The sequence below is a fragment of the Poecilia latipinna genome, unplaced genomic scaffold, assembly GCF_001443285.1.
Source record: "Poecilia latipinna isolate Pla-1442-1.1 unplaced genomic scaffold, P_latipinna-1.0 Scaffold432, whole genome shotgun sequence".
NCBI lineage: Eukaryota > Metazoa > Chordata > Actinopteri > Cyprinodontiformes > Poeciliidae > Poecilia > Poecilia latipinna.
In genome coordinates, this window is record NW_015113048.1 from 98263 (window position 1) to 124152 (window position 25890).

At 40.2% G+C, this 25890-nt stretch overlaps 4 protein-coding genes across 11 annotated transcripts in view; 2 read left to right on the forward strand and 2 right to left on the reverse strand.

Moving 5' to 3' along the window:
• Positions 1-916: 916 nt before the first annotated feature.
• mdh1b (malate dehydrogenase 1B, NAD (soluble)) lies at positions 917-4603 on the reverse strand. 3 transcript variants are annotated; one of them, XM_015038152.1, is made up of 10 exons: positions 4484-4603; positions 4274-4386; positions 3571-3705; positions 3007-3149; positions 2741-2909; positions 2330-2672; positions 2038-2179; positions 1396-1571; positions 1172-1311; positions 917-991 (listed from the first exon to the last, which is right to left on the reverse strand). In XM_015038152.1, exons 1-10 carry the CDS (start codon positions 4503-4505, stop codon positions 959-961), a joined length of 1416 nt encoding a protein of 471 aa, XP_014893638.1. In that variant the 5' UTR covers positions 4506-4603; the 3' UTR covers positions 917-958. The 3 variants fall into 3 exon arrangements, with proteins under 3 accessions (XP_014893638.1, XP_014893636.1, XP_014893639.1); XM_015038150.1 differs by having other exon boundaries at positions 4247-4386; XM_015038153.1 differs by lacking the exon at positions 4274-4386 and having other exon boundaries at positions 4484-4567.
• Positions 4604-4797: 194 nt separating this feature from the next.
• fastkd2 (FAST kinase domains 2) lies at positions 4798-11149 on the forward strand. Its single transcript, XM_015038149.1, has 11 exons — positions 4798-5902; positions 5987-6090; positions 6174-6282; positions 6650-6773; positions 6903-7042; positions 7118-7290; positions 8140-8297; positions 8401-8634; positions 8722-8803; positions 10507-10621; positions 10921-11149. The coding sequence occupies exons 1-11, from the start codon at positions 5264-5266 to the stop codon at positions 11038-11040; spliced, it is 1998 nt and encodes a 665-aa protein (XP_014893635.1). The 5' UTR covers positions 4798-5263; the 3' UTR covers positions 11041-11149.
• Positions 11150-11755: 606 nt separating this feature from the next.
• Positions 11756-16010, reverse strand: LOC106950962 (uncharacterized). The gene is made up of 4 exons (XM_015038154.1): positions 15693-16010; positions 14695-15042; positions 14454-14602; positions 11756-12277 (listed from the first exon to the last, which is right to left on the reverse strand). The coding sequence occupies exons 1-4, from the start codon at positions 15754-15756 to the stop codon at positions 12164-12166; spliced, it is 675 nt and encodes a 224-aa protein (XP_014893640.1). The 5' UTR covers positions 15757-16010; the 3' UTR covers positions 11756-12163.
• Positions 16011-18291: 2281 nt separating this feature from the next.
• raph1b (Ras association (RalGDS/AF-6) and pleckstrin homology domains 1b) overlaps positions 18292-25890 on the forward strand; it is a 36295-nt gene continuing 28696 nt past the window's right edge. For all 6 annotated transcript variants that reach the window (XR_001425718.1, XM_015038155.1, XM_015038156.1 and 3 more), the window contains exon 1: positions 18292-18567. The gene's annotated coding sequence lies outside the window, so the exon portion shown is untranslated. The remainder of the gene's footprint in view (positions 18568-25890) is intronic.

Below are 25890 nucleotides of genomic sequence, written 5' to 3' on the forward strand. Positions count from 1 at the left end.
CATTTTTGTTTTTTTGTTCTTTTTTTTAAAAAAAAAAGAAGCAGTTTTTTTTTAGTGACTCATTGCCTGCAAATGGCAGCTTTGACATTATTGGATGTTATGAATAAAGAAATGGCACACAAGTGACTTTCATGCGTGGCGAAACAGAAGAAGGATGCTATTTTTTTTTCTATTGTCATCTGTACATAATTGGTCCATTTGTGACTGAAAAAAATGTTATGTAGGCCCTACATGTGTATAGCTGTCACTGTTTGTTACTGTTCATGCATGCGGTGCATCACGCATGTAGGAAAATCTTGTTTTCAGGGGATGTCTTTTTTTTTCTTTTTTTTTCTTTTACTCCCTATCCTGTAACGGCTTGGGAATTGTTACAACAATTTGCTCAGAAATGATCAAGTCCATACAGAGGGGCCTTCTCTGCTTTCATAAACGACTCAGCATCCGACTCAGGTTGTACAAAAGCGAACGTAACACAGCAGAATATGTCTCCGTTTCCTGACCAGTCGTAGTGCATCGTATTTCTACTAATCTCTGATCTGTTCTCTCCCAGTTGTTAATAGTGTAGAAATGCAAAAAAAAAGAAGAAAAAAAAAGATGGAAAGTGTATTTTCTGCATGTAAAAAAAGCACTCTGTTCAAGTTCTCCTTGTCTTCAGACAAAGTACTGCACAACTTGTGATGGAAAAAAAACCATCAACAACAAACCGTTGAATGCTTCAGGTGAAAAGAGGTTCAGTTTGATATTTTGTTACTAATGATGGAAATAAAAGTTTAATGTTTAAAGACTTCTGTACATGGAGATGGGTTGGTAACGTGTGATGCTAACAAAATAATTTTATGTTTAGCTACTATAAAAAGTGACATTTAATAATTATGAGGGGGGGGGGAAGAATATATTTTTAATAACTGAAACCAAATGAGAAGGCATTGACCAAACATTTTATTTGTTTTCACGTCTTTCAAACAGGATCTTGTAATTGGGTTTCCTTTTCCTGGAAAACGGAATGAAAAGAAAACACTCTATTAAGTTGGGACTGTATGTAAAAACATGTTTCAGATCGTCGAGAAAAAAAAAGAAAAAAAAACAGCATAAAAGATGACCTGAGTGCAGGTCTAAACAATATTTAGTCAACAGTAGGTCATTTTGTGTGTGTGTGTGTGTTGTGCCAAACCTGCTGCAGCTCATTTGCACAAAGGTTGAGTTCCTCCAACATCTTTCCTTCAACAGTCACACCCTTCAGAAGAGACCATTTGCCCTCCGTCCATGTGACCGGAGCTGAGATGATGATGTCATGTGGAAGATTGTAGAAGTCTAAGTACAGAAAGTTGTAACAGTATTCATATCGACGCACGTTTCGATTTCCTGCTGCGTAAATCCGTGCGCCCGGGTCCTAACCTGTGCAAGTTATACCGACTGAAAAAAACTTATCTGGACCATAAGCTCCATGCCAAGCCTTCAGCACTTGCAGGATCCCGTTGGTGGCTGATATTGCGGCTTCCCGCCCGGTGTTTGAAAGCAAGACCTGACGCCGCTGATGGACCAGTGGTTTAAATTCTGTTTCCAACCATTTTCTGGAACAAAAGGAAGCTTTTACCTTTTGTTTTGCTTCATTGCACATCATGCATGCGATCATTCGGGGTAGATTGCAAATCAAGGTGCATTGTGCTGACATTGTTTGCACAGGCTGAGCTGGCAGATGTGAACTCTGCCAACTGGGTGGAATTAAACTGAAATGTTAATTTATTTCACTACGATTTCTAATAATTTAGATAATTATTCCATGCAGCTAAACAGCTCGTGTTCACTTTTTTTTATTGATTGATTGATTGAAGTCAGGTACATTTGATGGCCAATCAAGGTCAGTAAAGCAGCTAATGCACTTTTTTCCTTCCACTCAACTTTTCTTTTACACAGTTACACACAGCGTTATGTGCAATTGCAACAGAATCACTTGAATATTTCACTGCGTGTTCAATGATCCTACATTAAAAAGAAAAAGGATTATTGTAAAACTAGCTGGAGTCTTGTCAAACAAACCTGTCGTATAAAACCCTGAGGACTGGCTGGGAAAAGGAAGGCGGTACCCTGATCGCCCCTGGATAGTTGAAAACTTTCGCCCACCGCAGGTCAATGACGAACCTGCCACTGATGTTCCCCCACACAATGACATCCATGACATCTGAAGCAGAGGAAGATCAAATTAGGATAACTTGTTTCTTGTTTTACTTATCTTCTTTTTATATGTATATATACATATATATATATATATATATATATATATATATATATATATATATATATATGCATAAACAAGAAATATAATACACACCTGATGGCATCACGCACAACTTGTCTGCGAGCACAGCTCTAACTTCATTCACTAGCTGGGATGCTATGGCAACAAACTGGTGGCTGTTGATGGAAGGAGCGCTCTCCACAAGCAGCGAGCATCTCATGTTGACGAAAGACATCCCGGACACTATCACCTTCACCTCTTTGTCGGCGCGTCCGTCGATGAGGCGCCCATACTCTCTGTAGCGCTCAGATAGGTTTTTAACTCGCTGCTTCCTGGCCTCGTCGCTCTCATTCTCTGAATCGGCATTGAAATCGTCCAGCAGAATGACGACGTGCGCTTCATGGAAAGCCTGTTCCAGATCTGTGTGAACCGTCACCTGTGAATTCACTGTGTTGGATTACATTTTTAAATCTGCACGACTTAAGCTACGTCAAGGCGATGTACCCGATAGAGCAGACCGAGTGCCAAATCCTCAGTGTCCAACTTGAGCGTCTGCATGTCTTCCTCATCTCCGCTCAGGTGCAGCAGATGGAGGGCAACCGTTTGAACGTCAGGGAACGCCTCATCGGACAGCAGGAATGGGATCAAGATTTGGGATGTTAAGCAGAGAGCGCTGCAAAAAACAAAAACAAACAAACAAAAAACAGAAGAAATGTCAAGGCAAACAGATTGTAGGGGTATTTCCATTCGAAACATTCATCCTGACTTACCCTGTGATCCATACGTTGCAGGGATGAATTAGACTGAGGCGATACTGTTCTTCAGCAATGAGGTTAAGTTGTGTTTCCAGATTCTCTGCTACAATTGTCTCCAGCTCATCGTCGGGTATTTTCGACGTGACGCCGTAGTAGACCTAAGCAACAATAATTGACAATTAATTTAATCTGAAGATTAATTCTTAACATATCCATGGAGTTTGGAACTACCCTTTAAAACACAGGCGTCAAACTCAAGGGCCGGGGGGGCCAAATCTGGGCCTTTTTTAAAAAAAGATAAGTTCACAAGATGGTTTGAATGAAGAGTAATAACATCTACAGAGAAACTAGAACTACTGAAGACTACATTTTCTAAGCATGATAACAAAGTGAGACCACAAGAAAAAAAACACACACACTGACTAACTTCAAAAATATAAAGGTATTTGAAGTAGATTTAAAAGTCAAGGAAGGAGATTTTGGGCTGACTTGAACAATAGCAGTTAATATAATAGTAGCAGTAGCAGAAAAGTCAATAGGTGATTTGTATGTTTAACCAGAGAACATGTCAGTTTCTACCTGGCAATGGTCCACAAAGTCATTGTAACCACCCAAGATCATCCCTTTGCCCCCTTGTTCGACTAGCTCCCTCCAAATTAAGGGACTTTCCTCGTGTTTCCAGCCATTTTTATTGCATGTTAATTCAAGCCATCTCTGTAAGAAGAGTAAAAGCAGAAGTGTAGAGACAAATAGGGAAGGATGAACAAGAGTAAATAAAACATAAAAATGATTTATTATGGTGAAATTACAGCATTAGAATAGAATAGAATGGAATAGAATAGAAATAACATAATTGTCTCTCTGAAGGAAATTACCAGCGGCAAAGTGACAGTCAAATCGAAGCAGATTCACACAGAGATACAAGTATAAAAACATAACTGAGAAAAGGATAGATTAAAAAGTATTATTATTAAACATATTTGGCAGAGTACTGATGTATATTAATCCATAAAAAATAACAGAAGACTATTAAAAAGAAATGGGGAGGGGGGAAAACTGTACAAATAACAGTAGGGACTGTTTTTGAGTTTTTTTGGGAACAATATAGTCTAACATCTGCTTCCGGAAAACGTCCCCTCTCGGCTTCCGTAATGGATGGCATGATACTTTTGTATTTCTTAATGTCCATAATGTTAACTTCATATTTCTCTCTTTTCACTTACTACAACAAAGGTGGCACAAGTCACATTAAAACCCTGTAAAATGGTAGAGTCATAACAACCTCCCACTCAGATGGCAGGACGGGGATCTTATGGACCTTGAAGCTCGGAAGGGTTCGCTGCAGAGTGTCTGCTAACCGCTCCGCTTGGGCATACAGAGGACAGTCCGCCTTACCTATAGATGTGGAAATTTTTGATACGTCCTTCATGTAACTATTATTATCATTAGAAATATATTCTAAAACTTAAAATAAAATAAGATAAAGGATTACCAGCGAGCACAAATTTTGCCATTTTACAAGGTACTTTCAAATCTTAACCATTGAAAACACAAGGCGTCTGTTGCTTGGCAACCGAGGTGAGTTGTTGCGTATATTTGAATCCGTGTAGGTAACATTTTTCATAAATCCTTAAAATATATTTGTAAACTTTTTTCAGATTTCAACATGTGAGAAAAACCAACGAAGACATAGTTTCTGATATAAGCATATATTATTTTTTAGGAATTATTATTTTAAATACTTTGACCGACAACGTGACGTTGAAGTAAAGAGAAGGCGTTGCTGGGGGGACACAATACTGCAGCGCACGAGACTTTAAACTGCACATGGGAATGAACGCTAACATGAGTTAGGCAAGATTTATCTTATTTTTTAGCGTTATTCACTATCACTAAAAGACAATTTCTTTTCGACTCTTTATGGAGTGGCAAGTGCAAAGCCTACAGAACAGTTTTTGCATTGCATGTGTTTGTGTTCCGCTTAAAAAAGGGACAGCTAGCGAGAGCTAGCTTGTCATTTCCTAACTGGAAGGAAGCATTTGACCTTGTTAGCCGAATACTTTGGTCTTTCCTACCAACACATAATTTCTTGTGCCTGGTTTCTATTTAAGAGTGTTACTGACTAAAATTGGAAATAAGTAACGTATTGCCTGTTTACGTGTCACCTGCTTGATATTAAAATATACATGACCTGCATATTATTTCAGACGAGCAAACAAAAAACAGTTTTATTTACATATTTAGGTAGTTAAACTCAATCTAATTCCACAATATGAATATATGGGTGACAAATGACATCATAAAATGGTCACTGCGCCTTTGCTGCCGCAGGTTTCCATGGAAACGGACTAGTATCCCAGTGCTAGCATCAATTAAAGACTCCTCTTTATCTAGAAATGGTTTTACAGGCTTCTGGGGCGGGAGGATGAACCAAAGCTGCCTTTATGGGACTCTTAGTACCACAAGATTCTATTCCTATGGTGAGAAACACAATGAAGGCCTAAAAGATGGCAACAGTCTCGCTACAGAGAATTCACTTTCTACTGATGAACTCAACAAGACAACCTCAGAGCAGAGTCAGAGGACTTCCCCGTTCCTGGAACTCCTGCGTCGCTGCAGCTCCCCATCAGACGTGTTAGACCTCACATCCAAGTACGCGCCCACAAATCGACAGATCAGCCAGTGCCTCAGCCGCATGTGGTTCTCTACAAAGAAGATGTCGGACGAACAGCGGCGCTACGAGTTGCAGCTGATGTTTGAGCATCCTGAATTTGAAAATCTTCTGCAAAGGGCGACGAGGTCTATCCAGTACATGGGTAACGAGGACGTTGCCTACTCTCTTTTGAGTGTGGTCAACCTGGGGGTGGCTCAGCACAGCCGTGTGATCCAGACCTTCCTTCGAACTTGCCAGGTGAGCAGTCAGAGATTGTCTTCTTCAATTTAAAGACACTCTATTGTTTTCATGTTGACCCTAATTTGTTTTATTCATAAACAGGAGAGACTGAATGACTTTGATGAGAAAGCGCTGTCCATGTTGGCCTCTGTTCTGGAGCGTATGAAGGCTAGTCAGAATGTGAATGCATTAAAGGAAGGCATGAGGTATCACTTGATATTTTAATTTAAGTATCAGGTAGGATCAGTTGATTTTTAAGCTTGTTTTACAGAGTTTCCTTATCCTTCAGGCTGGTGGTTGAGGTCCGTCTTCCTGAGATTCAAAATGTTTTGACTCTCCAGACCATGATGCGACTCCTGGGAAGAGATGCTCCAAGAGAGCTCAGACAGAAACTAGAGGTAAGTTTGAGTCTTTACCACTTTAAGTTTTCTGATTTTTCTCTTAATTATCTGAAATTATAAATAAATGTACAGCACCTTGCAAATCTATTCGTTCTTGTTGAAATTTTGTTTTTACTTTCACCCACTTTACAGCCACAAATTCCAGTGTATTCTTGAGGTCATTTACACATAGTGAATTTGCAATAATGATATTAATTGAATATGTTTGTAGCTTTAATTTAACCATCCATTCGCCCATCCATCGTTTTCCAATCAAAATGCCGAAAAAGTTCAAAACTGACCTGTATTTGTGAAGCACCTTATGTGTTATTTTCTGCTGGACCAAATCTGCCTCGTCAGATTTTCTGTACCCTGTGTGTTTCAGAGAAAGGCTTTATCAATGACCGACCAGTTCAGCCTCCCCAACGCCCAACACATGACCTTCATCATGGCCGCTGTTGGGTTCCACTCCAAACCGCTGCTGAAAGTTTGTAGTGATAAAATCAAAGGTGAACCCTTAACCACAAAGAAAGACTTGTGAATCACTTGAACTGTTGGCAAACTTAAAAAGGTATGTAGGAGCTGTATTCACTGGTACTGATTGTGTATTTTCTTTCTATTTCTGTGTTTTCTGGCAGAAAACCTTCATCACATTCCTTTTAACATTCTGTACAACGTAATGCAGTCCTATAAGGAGCTTCTCTACAGAGACACAGACCTGCTTACTAGCATTTCAGACCATGTTGCCTCCACATTTGACATATGGACCGATAAACAGGTGCTGGAAGAGACATTTATCTTCTAAACTTCTAACTATATTCAGTTGCATAATAATATACCCTCTTTTTTTCAGCTGGTCTTCTTCCTGTCTGCATTTAAGGATCTTCTCTTCTGTCCTACCTCCTTAATGGAGCCTTACACTGAAAAAGTGATTGCCAACCCTGATGCGCTCACCCTTAAACACCTCATGTCTGTCTTAGCTTCTTACTCCTCGCTTAACTATGATCTGCGGCATCAAAGACAGGCGTAAGTCACCAACTGTTCCTTAGCAATCAGAATTGTCTGACTAAAGATGTTTTTTTTACTTTTAAGTATATATTAGCAAACAAAATTAGCAGATAAATTAAAGTTTAAGTTCAGGTGTAGACTGTGTGCCAGTTTAATGTTCAGAGAGAAGTGCTAGATGTGATGAATTAGAAGAAGGTGCAGATTTGTTCCTCTGGTGTCTTGTCGTACCTGGATCACTATCTGACCTCTACAGTTACTCTGGCAACAAAACCAAGTTTAAAAAAAAAAAGCTAAGGTGAGTATGATTTAATAATTTTATTGTTTTGGACATTAACTTCACTTCATATTGTCAAAGCAAGGGAGCCCTTCAAGTTAAAGTGTGTATAAATGTAATGTGTACACACACACACACACACACACACACACACACACACACACACATACACATACACAGCAGTCACCAAGCTCTTACCATTGAGGGAAAATGCTATGTGCCTCTGCATGTTGTAATTAGGATTTTCTCCAAAATAATAAGTAATATTATATTAAATCGCACATATAGAGCACACAAAACAATCACATTAAGTAAGCATAAATTTCCTACTTTGTTCTGAAAGTTTTTCATAAAATGAAGATGTTATTGGACAATAAAACAGCTATGTCCTCGTATGGGCTGCTTTTTCTGTTTTTCTTTAAATTGTTAGAGCAGCATTCTATGAATCAGGCTTTGGCTTTTGCCAACTTCTGCTTGTAGAAACATTGAGGCTAATATTTCAAACATCTAGGAGTTGTATATTAAGTGTTTAACTGCTGCTGTTACATATGAAGATAGATTTTTTTTTCCTTTATTGTTTTTCACATCTTTAGGTTTCTTGATAGTCTCAGCCATGCTCTCATCTCCTACCTGCCCAAAATGTCTGAGTTGGAGTTGCTAAAGGCTGCCTACTACCTGTGTGGAATGAATCACTTCCCATCTGCACTCCTGGAGCAGCTCCTGAGCAGTAGTACGCTGGAGCAGCTAGCATGTAAGGATAATCATCCCATAAACTTGCACTGTCTGACAGGTTAGGCTGTATTTCATTTGTGTGTTTGATTTTGCATTTCTAAATTAAACTATTTTCTTCTCAGCTACAAGTCTCACAAAGAGCAAGGAGAGAATGTTTCAGAGAGTGGACATATGTCTCCGTCTGGACCGTCCTCCTCTTCCTCAGCCTTTGATTGTCCCCCCTTCCGTCCTGGGGAGCCCCACTCCCAACCCGTCGGTTAATCCGCGCCTCTCAAACAGCCTGCAGAGTGTGCTGGCAGATCAGGCGAATGCAACGCTGCAGGAAATGTTGGTGGTAGAGAACTTCTACATCATAGGTAAAGATCTTGGTCTTGGTCTTGGAGGAAGGACGTTGGCGTGCACGAACTGGTTCAACACACGTGTTTTTATGTTCTCGCTCTCAGATGCTGTTGTAACCAAACCTCTTCCAAACCAGCCGTGTGTGACGGAAACAAGTAGCGTTTCCCCAGCAGAGAGCAGTCAAAGGTAAGGAAATGGCAGCAGTAGACTGGTTGGTCTCGCAATTAAGCTCAGCTTTTTTTTTGGGGGGGGAAATCTGCAGTCTGTGGTAGGTTTTTCTTTTTTTGTTTTTTTTTTTAGTAAACGCTTATGTCATATTGTAAAGTTTGCTATGAAAGCAGGTAATGATGTTTCCAGGCAATGATATCCTCTGTGATTTCTCACGTACAACTGCTGTCCTACAGATGTTGTAATTTTTGTTCTGTTGTTTCCTCTATTGATTAATTGTTGACACCAGTTTTATTGCATCCATCATAAGTTTCTCCTCATGCAACTTTTTTAAAAAATGACTATAAATAACTCAAAAGACTAATAAAGAGTCAGTCTTTCTGGTGAGACGTCTTTTGGAGATTCAAGTCGTTTTTGAGGGTGTTTCATATCAGCAGCGTAACAGGCAAAGTTTTTCAGAAATGAAACTTTATCGCATCTTTGCTGAGGACTTATTCCTCAACAATAAATCAAGTAGAATGTATTCATTAATATTTTTGTCATTTTAAAGTCAAAGAACAGCTTAGAAGTTTAGTTTTTTAATGCGTGGGCAGCCTGAGCGTTTTTGTTGATAAAGGAGTTTTTTCTTTTTCCGCTGATTGTGATGATTTCAAAAACATTTACCAAAAAACAATTAGTCATTTTTGAATTGTAGACTTTGCAAAGCAGTCTGAGTAGTTACACTGTACATCTTTTTCTGATTTCTATCTCATCATCTGCACTTTGACCCTGTTTTTAAGCTGTTTATTATATCTAGTTTTCGATACAGGGGAATTTAGTAAACTTTTATATTTACTGTCATTTAAGTGTTGGGATTTTATTTCTCCCCTGCTTTTATCTGGATTAATAATTCTACGCCAAATTACTGAAATAAAAACAGCTGCAACTGTTAACTTAGCTTTTTAATTGGAATGATATTGGTATGAATATATGCGTCATAACACTTTATTAGTACTGTCGAACATGAGTTTATTTCAAGCCATATTTTGAATTTAGACCGTAGTAAACTGGCAACATTTAAAAAGAATACAAACATTAACAAAATCAACAATAAAGTGTCAGGAAAGATGTTCAGATGACTGCTGAAATGTTTTCCGATTCATTAAAAAGCAAAAACTTCAACAACTTAAAAATCCTGCTTGGGACGAGAAGGAAACTAACCTGAGCTGAACAAAGAAGAGTTGGACAAAGAAAAGCTTGGAACTTAAATAGCTGGGGTATAACTGAGATGGGGTGGCAAAGGTGGGTACAAGGGGCCTAATTGCAAAGACATAAAAGCTGAAGTACAACCAAATAGCTACTGGAGCTAAAAGGAGAAACAGGCCTGACAGGAACCTCAGAATATGAGGACAAATGCAGACGCGTAGCACTAAGAAACTAATAATAAGGAACTACAGCAACAATGAAATGGTGCTGAACAAAACTAGACATAAGACTCCAAGCAAAAGAAAAGAAAAGGGGAATAATCAAAGTAAACACACCGACTGGAATAACCTAGGCAAACTATTCAGAAAGGGTTTTAAAACACCCAACAATTGTTGCATAAAGATCATGAAAAATGTAAGTAATCATACCGAAGAAGTTTATCTTTACTTTTTTGTTTTCTCCCTCAAAGAGGGATATTTTGTTTTTTGTTAAAGCTGACACATCTTTTTTTTTTGTATGTTTGCTTCTTGTTCTAGAATTGCTGTTATTTATACACCAAACTCTAGTTATTGCTTTGGTACGTCACAGCCCCGGGGGCCCCTCGCTCTCCAGATCCGTCATCTGAAGTTTCTGGGATACACTCCTGTCTTGGTGAGACTTTTGTCTTATTGTACCCATGAATCTTCCCTGTTGTCTCTCAGTAACAGTTTGGTTACTCAATTTCTTAATACGCAGCCCATACTTTAGCAATTTATTAAATGTATTGAATGAACATTGCTTTAAGTATGATGTGAATTCGTACGGTTTAAAAATCTGTAGGCAATGTCTGTTTAACGTCTTCCTGCAACGTGACGTTAATAAAATGCGAGCAGGTTGATGTAGTTGTGTATGTTGAAGTAGCGGCTGGTATCAGATGAAGCAAAGCTTAAATTTGTATTCTTCATCTGAAGGTAACGGAGGAGCTTCTACAATCTTTATCTGAGGAGGAGATGACAGAGAAGTTGCGAGGACTCATTTTTCCAGAAGACGCATCAGAAACACAACCACAAGTGGGACATGTGGAATCCTAAACACATCAAACAGGACTCTCTACATGGCTCAGACTTTATTGTGCAAATTAATTCTTTGTCAAAATGAAAACGTGTATATAATGATATTAATGAAGTGTTTAAAAATGAAGGGCTTTGAATGTATTTTCTGTTTTGGTCGGCACGAAAGAACTGAGCCGTTCCTTTGAAATGCATTTTTTTGTAATAAGAAAAACCTTTTCTATTTTTAAGATTTCAAACAGCTTTGTAATGGCATTACAGCAAATACCTGAGATGATCTTTTCTTCTGAGAGTTGCTTATTCAGTCAATATGGAAAAAAAAACTGGCACGATAACTGTCAAATGACAAATTTATATGTGTTTTTAGTCATCTGCTTAACTCCCAAATCAGTTTAAAGGCTTCACAGAAACGCTGTGCTAATTCCGTCAGTGCTTGTGGTGACTGTGAAAAGAAACTTGCTACTAAATGAAACCAATAAAACCAGCGTGAGCGCTTGCACAGAAACTGCAAGGTGAGCACAGTAAAGGTGGCGTGCCTTTGAAGCTCCGACCTCTGCAGAAAGTACCAACAACCGAAGAGAGAGAGAGAGAGGGAAAAAAAAAACATAAATGTAGGGAGACAGGAAATGGTGCAGCTTGTTATTTTCAGTCTGCTTGCAGCTCCTTGTGTTTATGCTAGTCATCAACCTCAGTTCGGTCTCTGTGTTGATTCTCAGAAAATGAATGAGGACACACGTTCGCAGGAGAGGCGTTGCGCCTTGTTTAAACAATTTATTTAAGTTGTGGTCAGTGTTGATCCACAAGGTGTTGCACTGATTTGCGAACTCAAGAGAACTCTTTAAATGTGGTTAAGTCCCCTCATTGAGGCACCACCTTCTGTTTCGACCACAAAGATAGGGGTTCCCAAGAACACATCTTTCTTTTACAGTGAGCGAAACAGGAAGTGAGCAAAACCTGACACTGTCTTTAATATACGCATCATTGTTTCAGACGCCCACATAAAGGAAGCGCTGCTTTTGCTAGAGATGAACACACACACACAAAAAAAATTAAACAAAAGAAACCGATTACAGTTATGTTATATTCATTGTAAGTCCTACAGATGAGGAATAGCAAGGAAAATGATCCAGGGCTGTCCGACTCATCAGAAGTGTCTTGGTATAGGATGCTGGACTCCTCTTTTCTTCCTCTGTTTCGCAGGAGGTCTGGGTTTGGTGTTCATGTAGTCGCTCTGGGAATCTGCATCCTTCATTTTGTACTGCGAGACATTCAAAGCAACTGAATCAGTGACTTGAAGCTGTAAATCTACACACGGAAAAGTAGCAGATATGATCGAAGTTTGAAGTCAAGTTGTTGCTCACGAGTTGGAAAAATGTTTTTAAAATGTGTATAATGTAGTTTTAATCCATTTTGGTTGGGAGACGTCTAAAACGCAGGAGATCGTGAAGAAACATTTTCAAACTCTTACCATCAATGTGACATACGTCCTGTGCAATTCAGTCGAGAAACGTACAAGAATTAGGGGAACGATTTTTTATTTTTTTTTCAGGTGAAGCCATTCTTATTTTGGAACTGACTGAGATCTGCAACAAGTCACAGTTTTATTTAACTTGACCTGGTTTTATCTGAGAAAAATATACCCCATATAATGTTGATACTGTCGCCGTGTTTCACTCTGAGTCTGTTTGCCATGAGTGCAAAGCAGAAAGACATCTACGCTTTGCCTATTTATTTTTAGGCAATATATTGCTCTTGCAACTTTCACACATATTCCATCTTTTCCTAATGTCTTGTAGCCCTATTCAGACAGGCTTTTTTTTAAAATTAGCTTTAAATAAACTCTCTCCTATGCTTTTAGATTATTCCAGCCAGACCTGAATGCTTTCTTTGACGAAAAATACTTCTGCTTTCACATTTTTATATCGCAAATGTCTGACCATTTGACAGATATCTGAGATCCTTGTTTCATAAACCTTTCGTGTTGTCGACACTGTTGGTGGTTACAGCCTTAAAGCTGAGCATGTTAACTTTTAAATATGGTAAAACTGCATGAAAAAACCCTTTAACTGTATTTTTTTTTCTAGCAGCCATTAGCACCAAAAATGTTGTTTTATAATAAAATACACATGAATATCAAGGATTTATGTTCCTCTCAGTTAAATAAATACATGCTTAAGCTTTTAATGTCAGGTTCTACAAAGTTACCACCAGTCAGATAATTAATCAAATAACTAACTAGTGACATATTTCTTGAGGAGCTAAGTATTCCTAAAACATGGTTTTTAAAAATGACATATAATTTAAAGTTGCATTTACTTATTTTTAGTCGTCTGTTTCTAAATAGGATTATGTTTGTAGTTTATCAAGTTGTTTCATCACTTATTTTCCACCGTCTTTGTGCGTAGCCTATATAGATCCATGCAGTATAGATTTGACGTGCTGCTCATCATTTGGTTCAGTCACACAAAAGCCGCTGCCAGCCTCATGTTATGCAAAGAAGGTAGATGTTGACGTCAGATATCGAAGAAGTTATTTTGCCTGAACTCTGGGGTTGCACAGCTTTCACATGTGCAAAAACCAAAGCAGAAACTTTTTTTTGCTTGACAGCATAAATTTTGGGTGACTGATATACAAAAAAAACCAAAAAAACTGACCAAGCAAAATCTTGTCATTTATCCTGGGTGTGAAAATGTCATTCAGTGAGATATTCAAATTTGGAGACTGGCTAGAAGTTACCTTCACGAAACTCCAAACATTTCCAGCTGTAATTATTCACTTCAGCAACTTTTTAAATCTTGTAAAAGAACTGAAGAGAAAGTTGAATGTTTTACCCGACCAGGAAACCAGACGTTCTCTTGATTCTGTCAGCGTTCAGTTTTTCGTTATTGCAGTCAGTACACTGCAACCAGCATGCTTAAATTACATTACAAAATGCTTAATTTTTATGCTTGACGTTTCTAAATTCCTTGTTAATATTTGCTTTAGAAACATTTGATAATATTAGTTACATGATGCTGAATTACAACATTTAACATGTACCAATTAAGATGTACTTTGGGTTAATTAATGGATAATTACCATTTAATAACTAACATTTAGATGTCTAACGTTTGCTTACGTCTTGGTAGCTTCTAAAGTGTTGCAAACATTCTTGATAGACATTTTATTATCCAGCTTCTGTTTTTGGTGTTTTTTCTACTATCACAGACGCCTAAATGTTTAGTTACATGGTTATAATGCATATTAAAGCTATTCAAAAGATTTGTAATGGATTGTTAGCTGTGGAGAAACTTTTTTTACTTTGTTCTATAGAAAAAAAATTAAAAAATATATATATACATAAATATATATATATTTTTACTTTGCACTGGGAAAAAAAACAATTAATGGTTTAGTTTTCTCCTTGGGATGGGTGACATGCAGGAATTACTTACCCAGATAATCAAGGCAGTAATAGTAGCTGCTAGGCTGTAGGTGCTAAGAAGTGCAACAACCACCATCCAGATCCATACAGGTATGCCTGTTTTTTGCTCTTCTGGTTCGTCTGTTTTACATTCTTCTGTTTTGCGCGGGCATCCTTGTCCTGAAAGTACCATATGTTAAAGTTTTCTTTTAAAGTTAATCCTACAGTATGCACATTTAATATCGAAATGACGTAATCTCTGACATATTCACCTTCCTCAAGGATCAGGACTGTACTGTTGGTGCTGATGACAGGAGGAGGGTAAGTAACTTTACCCTCACACTTGTAGATGGCTTGCTTTGGGACTGCTTTTCTCGTGAGCCTGAAACCAGCAAGTGTCCCGTTCTCGTCTTTTTCTGGGTGGATGTCTGGATCGGTTTGGTTGCACAGTTTTTGAGTTTTGGGGCACACTTGAATCAACTTCTCGTTCTTGAAAAGCTTATATGTCACGTCAGTGTCTTCGCTCTTGGCTTTGACTTGTCCGGCAGACATGTTTGGGCAAGGCACAAACACATACTTGGGGCTTTCTGCTGTTGTGCATTGCACGTCCCACTGTTGCTCTGAAGAGAAAAACGTGAACGAGATTAAGCATTAGTTCAGTTTTTAGGGCAGTGATCGTACATTTCATTCATGCTTGATTGCTAAATGTATGTTCTGAATTAATATTTTCAAAACATCCTTCAAAAAACTCAAAAGAGCTTTACTAAAAAAATAAAACAAAAAAGAGCTTCAGAAATCCACCCTTCTTTATATTTTTGGTTTAATTTTGTCTAACAATGGAAATGGTTGTTTCACAACAACCACACGCCCACAGTGGAATCTGCTTAATATCAGCCATTTTAGGCACTTTTACCTCTCATAAGCATAATGAAAATACAAGTTTGTGAAGCGAGTGGCACAGTTGAGTCACCCAGTGTTGCTGCGTCTGTGCTACCACAAAGTTATGTGTCAAGTTCATTAAACTCCAACATAACTCTGTGTTTGCAGCGAGTGCTTTAACTATGTTGCTGAATGGTATTTTGCTGCTTTTCTTGAATTTTCTACTTTGTTGAACTCTACATATAAATAAATTAAATAGCAACAATTCAAGACATGAAACCAGACATTACTGTGTTCTTTGGAATTGCCTAACTAAAGTTGATAACCGTTCCTATCGTCATTTTAACCTCTACCGCAAGTTGCAAACTCTTATATTGTGTTTTTAACTTACCGTTGCATCTGCCAGATGTCGTGCAGCTCAGCAGGATTATTAACAACCAGTAAACTCCCATCATGGTCCCGTCTTCTGCACGGACAGTGACGACTTGCTTCCAGCAGAAGGATCTCCCCTCATCACCGACCAACTCTTAAGCTCCTGCGGCGAGCTGCATGAAGCCGTGTGCTTGCAGAGGAATCTGATCTGTCGCCTCGATATAGTCAACCCCGCTTCCACGCACGTGTTCTTGTCATGTTAATACATCATATCCTCGCTTTACCACCGAACGAAGTTCACCCACAGAGCTGCAGTGACTGAAGCTCACGCGCCTTCTCGAGAGAAAACATCCTGTGGCAGAAAACGCCTCCTCTTATGAAGTTTCCGCTCTCTCCTGGGGTTTACGACCTCCCGTGACTTACAGCTTGTGATCATGAATCAGGAATTAAACAAAGAAGTCATCAAATATTTGCCTTTTTTTTTTCCTGCTTTCTTTTGTGTGTGCTGTTTAACTTCTGAGATTTATTTTGTCAGAGAGTTTATCTAGGAGAAATGAAAGTCACACCGGTCACACAAAACAAACTGATACGTGTTGTTTTTATTTCCTGTATTTTCCCCAGATGGCCCTTACTTGTTAGAAATAGAACATATTTGCTGGAAAATAAAGCCATAAGGTCATATAAGTGTGATTCCTTTAAAATTAACACTAAAATAACATGCGGCACAAATGGGTACGTAAAGAATTTAAATATAAAATGTTGTGAGGTTTTATGTGGTATTTTATAAAAAATAACACACATCTAACAAAACATTATTGCAAAGTCCTGAAGTTGTTCCTGTTTGTCGAAACGTTTCCTTTTGCAGCTTAGATGTTGGATAGCATCTCTAGTTTCCTGTAAACGGTGCAACATTTGTAAGGAAACTTGCAGATTAGTCTGCTACTGACTCTTGTTGCATGTTGTTTAGTGAATTTGGATGTTTGAAGTTAGCCTGCCACCACCAGCAGTTTGCTTATACACTGCTGTGGGATGGCATCATGTTCTTCACCCAACAGTTTAAGCTCCTAAGAGTGGAAATAAGGGATTACCAGTTGCTGCAGAATCTAGTTTTAACATCTCGTTGCTTTGAGATTGCCTCCGTTTATGGCCAAGACTAACATCATCACACTCCCTCTTCCAAAATTTGTTTGGCCAGTGGCAGAGAAAGACTGGCAAGTTTTTTGTGAGTGCGGCTGAAGTTGGCCAGTGCTGTCACTTCTAAGAGTTCAAATTATGACCCTCCAGCATCGACTTCTCCCTTTTTAGTTGGAATTCTCGTAATGTAACATTGTGCAACACATCCAAACATCTCGACTGTCCAAAGTACCTTTCTGTGATTGCACAACTACATAAAAAAAGGGCAGTGACCCGATCCGTGAACCAGGTGGAGTGAACCTTCTGGTTGACGGCAACAAACGCTCCGCTGACATTTATGTGCCTGACATTATGTGATTTCAGGAAACGCTGACAGGCAGACAAAGACACATTGATGAGAAATGATTAAGAAACACAAAGTATTATGAGTCATTATCTAAGGAGCATGTACAAGCAAAGCATGTTCAGACCAGGGTGTAGGAGATGGTGACTTGTCTGAAACTTGTCAGCATAAATGTCTCGGTAAAAAAAAAAAGTGAGGAGAATCATCCACGTAGATCCACTAGATGGCAACAACGCACTTTATAATCATTCTGCTGGTGGCTCTCGCTCATCCTGTAGGCTTCATTATTGGTACCCGACAAGGTTTACCTCCTTTTAATACCCTGTCTTAACTTAAAAGTAAAAAATTACTGTCCACGTTTCCATTTGTGTCAGTTTACTTACATTAATAGGTGTTAGAAACTTTAATTAGGAAGAAAATATCTATTTTGTTTGTAGCATTCAAATCAGGAAAGGACAGAGATCCATATGGATGATGATAATATTTTGATCTGCAACACCCACCTCAGACCTGAGGGTAGCACCCTGTACATGAAATGATTCCTGCGTCTTCACACAACATGAAATTTTGTGTATTTCATTGAGAGTTTATGTAGTGTATGGAAACTTATACAAGGTTTACCTCTCTTTCTTTTTTTGCAGCTATTTTTTTATTTTTTATTTTTTTGCAAATTATCTCCAGATTAGACGGAGAGTCTGTGAACATGATTTTTTTTTTTTCTCATCTCTGATTCTTGGATTTAGGTCTAGATTTTGACAGGGCTGTTTAACTTATCTTTTAGTAGTTAATTTGTATGTAGTACTCAAATAACTAATACAGAAATTTCACCGTAGTACCACTAAAAGCAACCCAAGCACTGCCAGTGGTACATGTACCGCAGTTTGAGAACCAGGGATGGAAATAGTGGGTCCCTGAATTAACGCAAAAATATTTTCTGATTTTTATTTATTTTTATTTTTTTCGGAAAAAAAAAAGATTCATGCAGAATCCCCCCCCCCCAAAAAAATACTTTAAGGTTTGTAGTTTTAACGTGACCAGATGTGATAATTTATTTAGTTGTGTGTTAACTTTTTGCAAGACGATGCATCTCTAACGTAATTTCCGACGGCCCCTGAAGGCAGCGTCCATGTCCGTTCCTGGGCTGGACAGGAAACGACGGAGACGCGCAGCGTGTCTCCCCAGCAGCTGCGGGAGAGAAGAATGGGAATGGGAACAGATTTGTGGATTGCAGGCGAGGGAGCGCGTGGAAACATGAGGACAGTTTAAAATAGACTCATATTTTTAAATCGTTAATTATCCACATCGTAACAGGAGTTTGTCCCGATATTTTCTCCCGTTGAGGACAAGGATATTTATTTATTGTCTTGGACAGCACTGAGGGAAAAACGGGAAGCCTCTTTGTGAATCCCATTTCACAGTAAGTGGATTTAATTGTCAATTCTGGCACGTCGGGGACTTTAATCGCTTTTATTCTGTTTTATTAAAGCTATTTATATAGATAAAATGTCATAAATGTCGCTTTAATGTTGTGTATCCACATTGTTAGCCCATCCCAAACTGTGACCTCGGGGAAAAGAAAACAAGAAGTAGCTTTCCGACTTTAAAGACGCAAACAAAAAACATAACTAACATAACATACCAGCCTGTGTATGTGTCTGTTTGTTGGCTGTTTTCTGCGTTAGGATGTTTGAATGAGGGGAGTCCGTGTGCCTCATCTGCGGCCATTGAACGATCCCTTTCTCAGGGAGAAGGGCTGTGCAGCGTTTGGGTCGACTGGGAAAAGAGCCGCCGCTCTCCTGGGAGGGACAATTCAACATGAGCTCATTGTTTGGGAGCGTTTTGTCAGTTTTTGTTGGCAAAGCCCAGCTTTGACGCTGCCCGGGAGTATATCCAGGGTGAATTTTAGTTTCTCCCCCCTGCCTGCATCATCCAGCTAAACAAAAAAGATGTAGTCTCCACCCTGTCACCGGGAGGAGGCTGGCTCAGCCTCTGGTAATGGCCGAGGAGAATGTCGAGCCAATGTTTGGGCTTTCGCTGCTGAATTTGAGGAATACAGCATGAGAGAAATGCTGTGAAATAACCGGGCTGTGGGTGTTATGGTTATGTTCAGCCGGTGATGAACCATCCCTCCTCTGCAGCTCATCACCACCGGTTTAATCCTCTTTGTTGGGTGACGCTGGCCGCAGCAGATTGGATAACATTCAGCCAGTTTGACCACTGGGTCTCTTTATTATGTGCTCAGCTCTCACTGGAGCCTGGAGCGTCCATAAAATGATTATTTATGACTTGAAAATTGTCTTCCACTGTTTTCCACTGAAGTCTTTGAAGTGTTTTGAACAACAAGAAGATGGTGACCCTGGGTTGACCTTAGCGAGTTGTCATGGGTGATATGGCTTTCCACTCAGGGTGCCATGGCCTAAGGGGCGCCATAAGGCAGAGGAAAAGTTTGTTTCACAAAACACTTCAATGTGGGATTTATGCGGCATTTCAGTTACCTCTGAAGTCGTGGCTTTGACGTTAAAAAGTCGAAATTTCAACATGGTGACGCCTGTAGTCATTGTTTGTAGTACCTTCAGATTCATTGCAAAACTGACAGCTACAGGAATGCCATGGTGCATCAGTTGGCGTCCTTAATACACATTCAAGGTGTTGCCCTGCACTCAAACAGAGCAGATTACTGGACGCCGGCCTTGGATATTTTTATCAGAAGCATTTGAAAAAGCAACATTAAGGTGTTGAACCTTGGACAAGCTTTCCGTAAACAAAGTGACACGGAGCTGTGGCTACCTCGGTCGGTGGCTCGGTGATGCAACAGCGGCGGATTGATTTTAAAACCCGTCCAGTTCTCCTTCAATCCTTTCAGAAAACGCACAGAGACGTCAAGAGTATGTTTTTATCCAGGAAACTGGACGGAGAAGTCGATCATTTTCCAGCCAAGAACTCACCCTTTTCTAATTTCATTTAGGTTATTTTCCCCTTCTTTTTTAATAATTGTTTTTGGCAATTTTGCATTCATTTCATGTTGTCCTTTCCTTCCTCCTTTTCTATATTACCCAGCATTCAGCGCTTTCTTTCGTTTGGTAGCCACCTCACTTCATTTACATCTGTTTTGCCTCTTATTTGGCTTGTTAAACACATGCATTTCTGTGTGTGACTCAAGCTGGCCTGACTAGTTTATTCCCTTCTCTACTGACATTTTTTTTTTCCACAATCTATGACTTTTAATTTATAGCTGAACAACACAAGAAAAAGCCACTAAAGAGCCACTTTGCCCTGCCTTTATTCCCCACAGTGGCATTATAATAGGCCGTCTGTGGCCGATAGCACGCTTGATTTGCATCAAGAAAGCAGTAGACTAGAAGCACATTATTCTGGGCATGGAGACAGTGCTGCAACAATGTAGACCATCCATTAGTTTACAGTGCAGTTAATGGGCTAAAAATAACCACTAGCCTTCTGCATGCTCCCTCTTCAAGTAGCAACGAGAGGAAAGTAGCGGCACGTCGGGATCACATTTCCCTCTTTGTCTTGTCAGAGTTGTGACGTAAAAGATGCCCCAAAACGCATCTGGAAAACTCGCTGATGTATTCCTCCGGGCGCTGTTAGCGGCGTCTGTTTCCTGCGCTCCATCCCAGTCCTGAAGTGCTCCCGAAGACTTTAATTACGATTGGTTTTGTAAATGGAAGGGTCTGTTGGATGTGTGCTGTGTTTTTTTTGTTGTTGTTGTTGGAGCCAACTTTTCTTGTCTTATTCAGGCCTGAGTTTTGCCTCAACTGGGTTATCGCAGATGAGGAAATGCATGCAAGTATATTGCAATAAAAGTCCAGTTAGGATGGTATAACAAGATAAAAGCTGCTTGAAGGCATTTGTAAGTTTCACTTTCAGTCTGATTTCCTTCCTGAGGCTACAAAAATGTTATTTTTTCCTTGTTTTTAGCATTCTTTGATTCCCTGGAATGTCGTTGATAAGATAAGAACGACCCCTCTTATGTAAATTTTAAGCTTCAAGAATGATTCTGAAACACAGGATGGGTGATCCAGAAAGCTACTCATGTTTTTGTGTGTGTGTGTGTGTGTGTGTGCGTGTGTGTGTGTGTGCGTGTGTGTGTGTGTGTGTGTGTGTGTCAGTCCCTCTAGACCACCCCTCACAAAAGATGAGGCTGGAGGTGCTGATGGTGGTCGGTGTAAGTTTACCCGGCTTGTGTTACAGCCAGAGGTGCAGCTATAAGGGGGATGGCATTTCAAACGCAGCTCAACTGGGAGCTGCGGTAGGGGGTGTAGGAGGGGACCAGAACCTGATACTGGGCCTTGTGAAACTATGCAGACCCCTTGAGCTTTTTCACATGTTTTCAACCAAAAACATCGATGTGTTTCATTGGGGTTTTATTTGAGAGATGGTGCACAATTGTGAAGCAGAGGGAGAAATAAGGTTTTACAAACCTGAAAAGTGTGCTGTGCGTTTGCCTTCATCCACATTTAATCCGACACCAATAACTAAAATTCAATCTGCCTTCAGTAGCGGTCAAGTAACTTTGTGTGATTTAATCTTCATTTAAATCCTGATGTTCTGCGTAGATCTTGGCGTTTTGATAGACAAAATTAGACCAAGGAGTGAAAGGATGAAGCTTTGGAGATGAAATCGGGATGCCACAACCGCAGACCTAGCAAAACATATCTGCTCAAGTGAGATTTGGGTAAAAACAGGCTGGAAAAGTGGGCGTGTGTCCTCAGCTTCTCCCAGGGCACGTGGCTCCAGCCTCTGCAGGGCCTCGCTCTGCCAACATTTCACTGACCTTTGGTGGCAGCTGCCCCTAATGTCTGCAAACAAAGACAAATGTCTAACCAGGGCTGCCCGTAGCCTGCAAAAGCATCTGTTGCTGCAGATAGCAGGTTGCTCTTCCTGTTGGCCTTTTCATATTCATATACACACACTCAAAGATTGGCTCATTCCCGCTTCTGTTGATGGAAATAAACACTTTGCGGTACAGTCACACCCCTTTTATGCTTTTGTTTGCACTGTTGTCTGTCCTTTTCCAAGGCATTTACTTACAATAAGGCGCTATGCCTTAAAAAAAAAAAAAAAAAAAAGCAGCACGGTTTAGGATCCTAATGCATCATCAGGAAGCGAGGTGTGTCAGATGACCTGCCTGCGCTGAGGCGGGGAATTGATGAACACTTCAGCCAGTTCTCCGCTGATTAGAGCAGGCAGAACGAGGCCATCATCTCGCCCTGCTCTGTGTTTTCAGCAGTAATCTGCAAGCTTGAGCGAATATTTTCTCCTAAAGATGTTTTTCTTTTTCTTGACAGTAAACGCCTCAGGGGGTTGGCTTTGTGCACCCACCGACAAATGAAGTTGAGCAATCGCCCCAAATCTGATCTCTACATCCAAGATTAATAAAACACAAACCCACTCCCTGTGGGAGTTATCGTCTGGAATTTCAGCAGCTGTATCCAATATCGGCGCGGAGAACGCAGAAGATGTGATTTATGGCTTTTGGTTTCTTTCTTCACGGCTCTGGATTATGCTCCACCACAACAGTAGCGAGGTGGGATGATGTATGGCATGGGTTGTCTGTGGAGTCGGATTCGGGATAATGGCTCCTTGGATCGGAGATGACACGGAATGCTTAAGGCAAGCTGGAGCGCTACTGAGAGCGCGCAAAGTGCTAACTCAGAGGAGATGCGTTTGTGCTGTCTGGCCGATGGTTATAGACCAGGTGATTCATGAGCTGCAGCTGGAGAAGCAGGATTTATACCCTACTCACTAGATTGCTTTGCATCCTATAGTGAATTAAATGAAATGGCCATTACCCTTCCTATTGAGATAAACAGAAGCCGAACCCGAGCAGAGTTCACGTTCTTCTCACCAAACCACAACAACTTTTCGTCGCTCCACCTTGTCGACTTGCGCAGGCTGCTTCTGTTTTTGTTTTTGGGGGTGATGGAGGAACCACACACAGCTGTAAACAAATCAAACTGCTGTCTCCTCCCACGCCACTGCGAAATGCCCGCCTCTCGGCCTGAAACTCTGAGGTGAGCGACCTCCGCTTGGAGAGCGGCGCGAACGGTTGCTGCGTGAACCGCTGACCTCGGGGTTGAATTCCAGTGAAATCCACCGAGGATTCAGCGTTATTTGTTATTTGGGGAAAATGTAATCGTGGCAGCATTATGAGGCTATCAGATGCAGTTTAATCTGGTGGTATTACTATTCTCAGAGCAGTTCATTGTGTTGGATTTTAGGTACAGTGCCCTCCAAACATATTCAAGACATTTCTTTGTTATAGAATAACTGAGGAAAACCACCTTATTTAAAACTCCCCTGCTGAACGGCTACAAATGATCTATTTACAGCAAAAATCATTATCCAACACTTTTAGTGACTGTTTTGTGGCTAAACTTAACTGCTCAGTTAAACCAGAGTGCATCTAAAAAGTTCGATTTGTTTAATCATAACCCCCAGTTAGACCCATCCATAAATTATAAAACTGTAACAGATTCTTCAAGTTGTCCTCTTCTTTAACTGCAGCCACAGAAGCTGTTCTGCAGCTTGACACACTTACTCGGGTGCAGCCATACATTATTGAAATCCTCCAACTGTTTCAAGTGTTTCTGTGCTTAGTTCAAGCTGCAAACCAGCTCTGATCCGAAAAACTAGGGCTGAGCGCTCTTTAAATATGCACTCCTTGCATCTTCTAACCACATGCGGGAAAGTTACCCCGCTCATGTCCTCGGCAGGCGGCACTTAAGTGGGCAGTGAAACCTCAAGGAAGTGTGGGGGGAAGTTGGCTGATTGCCCTGCTCATTGGTGGGAACTCGATGTTAGCAGTGGCCCCCGTCAGAAAGGCTGGAGGAAGCAGAGGCGCACCTGTTAGGAAAATGTGAAACACTTTGGGTGGAAGAGGCTTCATCCGCAAGACAACAACTTGGAAGCGGTGAGGTCATCCGTCTTTTTCCTCGCATCGACTGCCAAAATCTGGAAGCCTCTCTTTTTCTCACACTCCTCTATGTAGTGCTCTGGATTTACTGTAAGAGCTAACGCTGGCAGGCTGCTCTGTTTTTGTATTTATTTATTTATTTTTTTACATCAGGGTTTATTGAGGACAGCGAAGGAATCTAGAGTTTCACTGCAGTAACCTACAATGCAGAAAGAATCCGGCCAATAAAGGCTGCCGTGCCGTGCTTGCAGTAGCAGAAGTGGATTGGCACAGTTTTTGCAGCAGAATCCCTTGACAGTAACTCAAACTTACAAGCTTAATCTCATAAAGCGATGTGTGTATGTGTGACTGTTTCTATCCAAATCTGTCTGACTAATACCCCAGCAGCTCTGAAAGTGACTGCAAGGTTGTATTGACCGAGTTTCTGGGTTAAGTTGGTGGCTGAGTACCGTTTGTAATCTCTTCTTGCTTGGCTGATCCTCACTCTCCAGTGATTTCTGATTATTTTTGCTCCACGTGCCTCACAGCCAACTCCTCTTGGTGAGTAAAGTTTGCCCATTTATCTGCTTTTGGAGCTCAAGGGAAAGGTCGCTGTTGTGTCTTGACCCCCCATGATAGCTGCTGGTGATAGCTGGGATTTGTAAAAGCAGTCACCAGGGTCACGCATCTAAAATTTAAGGCCTTAAAATTTCTTAAATATATTAGAAAAGATGTAAATTAGCCTTAAATATGTGGTGGCGGGACCATTTAATCTCATATTCTATGTAGTTTATTTTTCTTGTGGGACTTTTCTGTCAGGATCTGAGACTCAAGGCAGTTTAGGCTAATGCTAACTAGCTGCTAGCATACCCTTGCTAGCTAGCTATCTCGCTTTTTGTGTCTATCATAGGTAAGTGTAAATTTGTCCCCTGTCTGCTGGATAACATTCGTCTTTACGTATACCTCACTTCTGTTGCCAACCTATCCAAAAAAACTGTGCACTACTATTAAATACAATACTCAGTTTTCTTTGTATGTGATGCAGATGTCAAATATTATTCATAATGGTCTTAATTAGGTCTTAAATTTGAGTTGTTGAAACCTTAGCCATGAACCTTGAACTTTTTCACTTTTACGTTGACTGAATGTGGAAAAGTTTGGAAGGGTGTGAACAGTTTTGCAAGACAGTGTAAATGAGTAGAAATGCGTATCTTTAATAATATCAGCTCTGCTCCAGAGCCGTGCCGGCAGTGAGGTTATAGAGTACACAATATTCCCTTGTCGTCAAGCAAAACCCAGGCGCAAATAAATCTCCACAAAGGAGCGGTTCTGATCCAGCGCGAAAGCAGCAGGTCCAAAACGTGGGCTAATACAAGAAGTATTTCACTGTGCAACGTTGCATGTGTGTTATTGCTAAACCCAACCGGCTGCCAACCAACCAGTGGGACCTCCATTAGATCCCACTGGCCATCGTGGGAACATTCCTGACACAGCATTATTCCATAATTCCCACCATGTGTGGTTTTTCCAGGGGGCGAGTGCTCACTGAGAGCATGGAGAATCCCACTGAGGAGTGGAGATGGGCTCACTGTAATCAGAACCAGACTGCATATTGTATGAGGGGAAACAGCTGAAGGTAAATAATAGTAGAGCTTGTCTCAATAACTTCTTCACTAATGGATTTGAGCTCTGATCTCGACAAAGAATCTCACTTTTTAAATTTTCTCTGGTTAAGCTCTACATGTAACATAATTATGCGGATCCTTTTTGTTAAAAAATATTGTTTAAATTGTTATATTTTGCATCTTTACTTAAAAAATAGCAAAC

Coding starts and splice junctions, on each gene's coding strand:
- mdh1b (XM_015038150.1), bottom strand. CDS start 4,505: ATGGCAAAATTTGTGCTCGCTG. Junction 3,150..3,570: donor ACTTTGTGGACCATTGCCAG/GTAGAAACTGAC, acceptor ATTGTTGCTTAG/GTCTACTACGGCGTCACGTC. Junction 2,180..2,329: donor GTTGTGCGTGATGCCATCAG/GTGTGTATTATA, acceptor CCTCTGCTTCAG/ATGTCATGGATGTCATTGTG.
- fastkd2 (XM_015038149.1), top strand. CDS start 5,264: ATGAATATATGGGTGACAAATGACATCATAAAATGGTCACTGCGCCTT. Junction 6,283..6,649: donor AGCTCAGACAGAAACTAGAG/GTAAGTTTGAGT, acceptor TGTGTGTTTCAG/AGAAAGGCTTTATCAATGAC. Junction 8,635..8,721: donor AGAGAACTTCTACATCATAG/GTAAAGATCTTG, acceptor TCTCGCTCTCAG/ATGCTGTTGTAACCAAACCT.
- LOC106950962 (XM_015038154.1), bottom strand. CDS start 15,756: ATGATGGGAGTTTACTGGTTGTTAATAATCCTGCTGAGCTGCACGACA. Junction 15,043..15,692: donor GACATCTGGCAGATGCAACG/GTAAGTTAAAAA, acceptor TTTTCTCTTCAG/AGCAACAGTGGGACGTGCAA. Junction 14,603..14,694: donor AGTCCTGATCCTTGAGGAAG/GTGAATATGTCA, acceptor TGGTACTTTCAG/GACAAGGATGCCCGCGCAAA.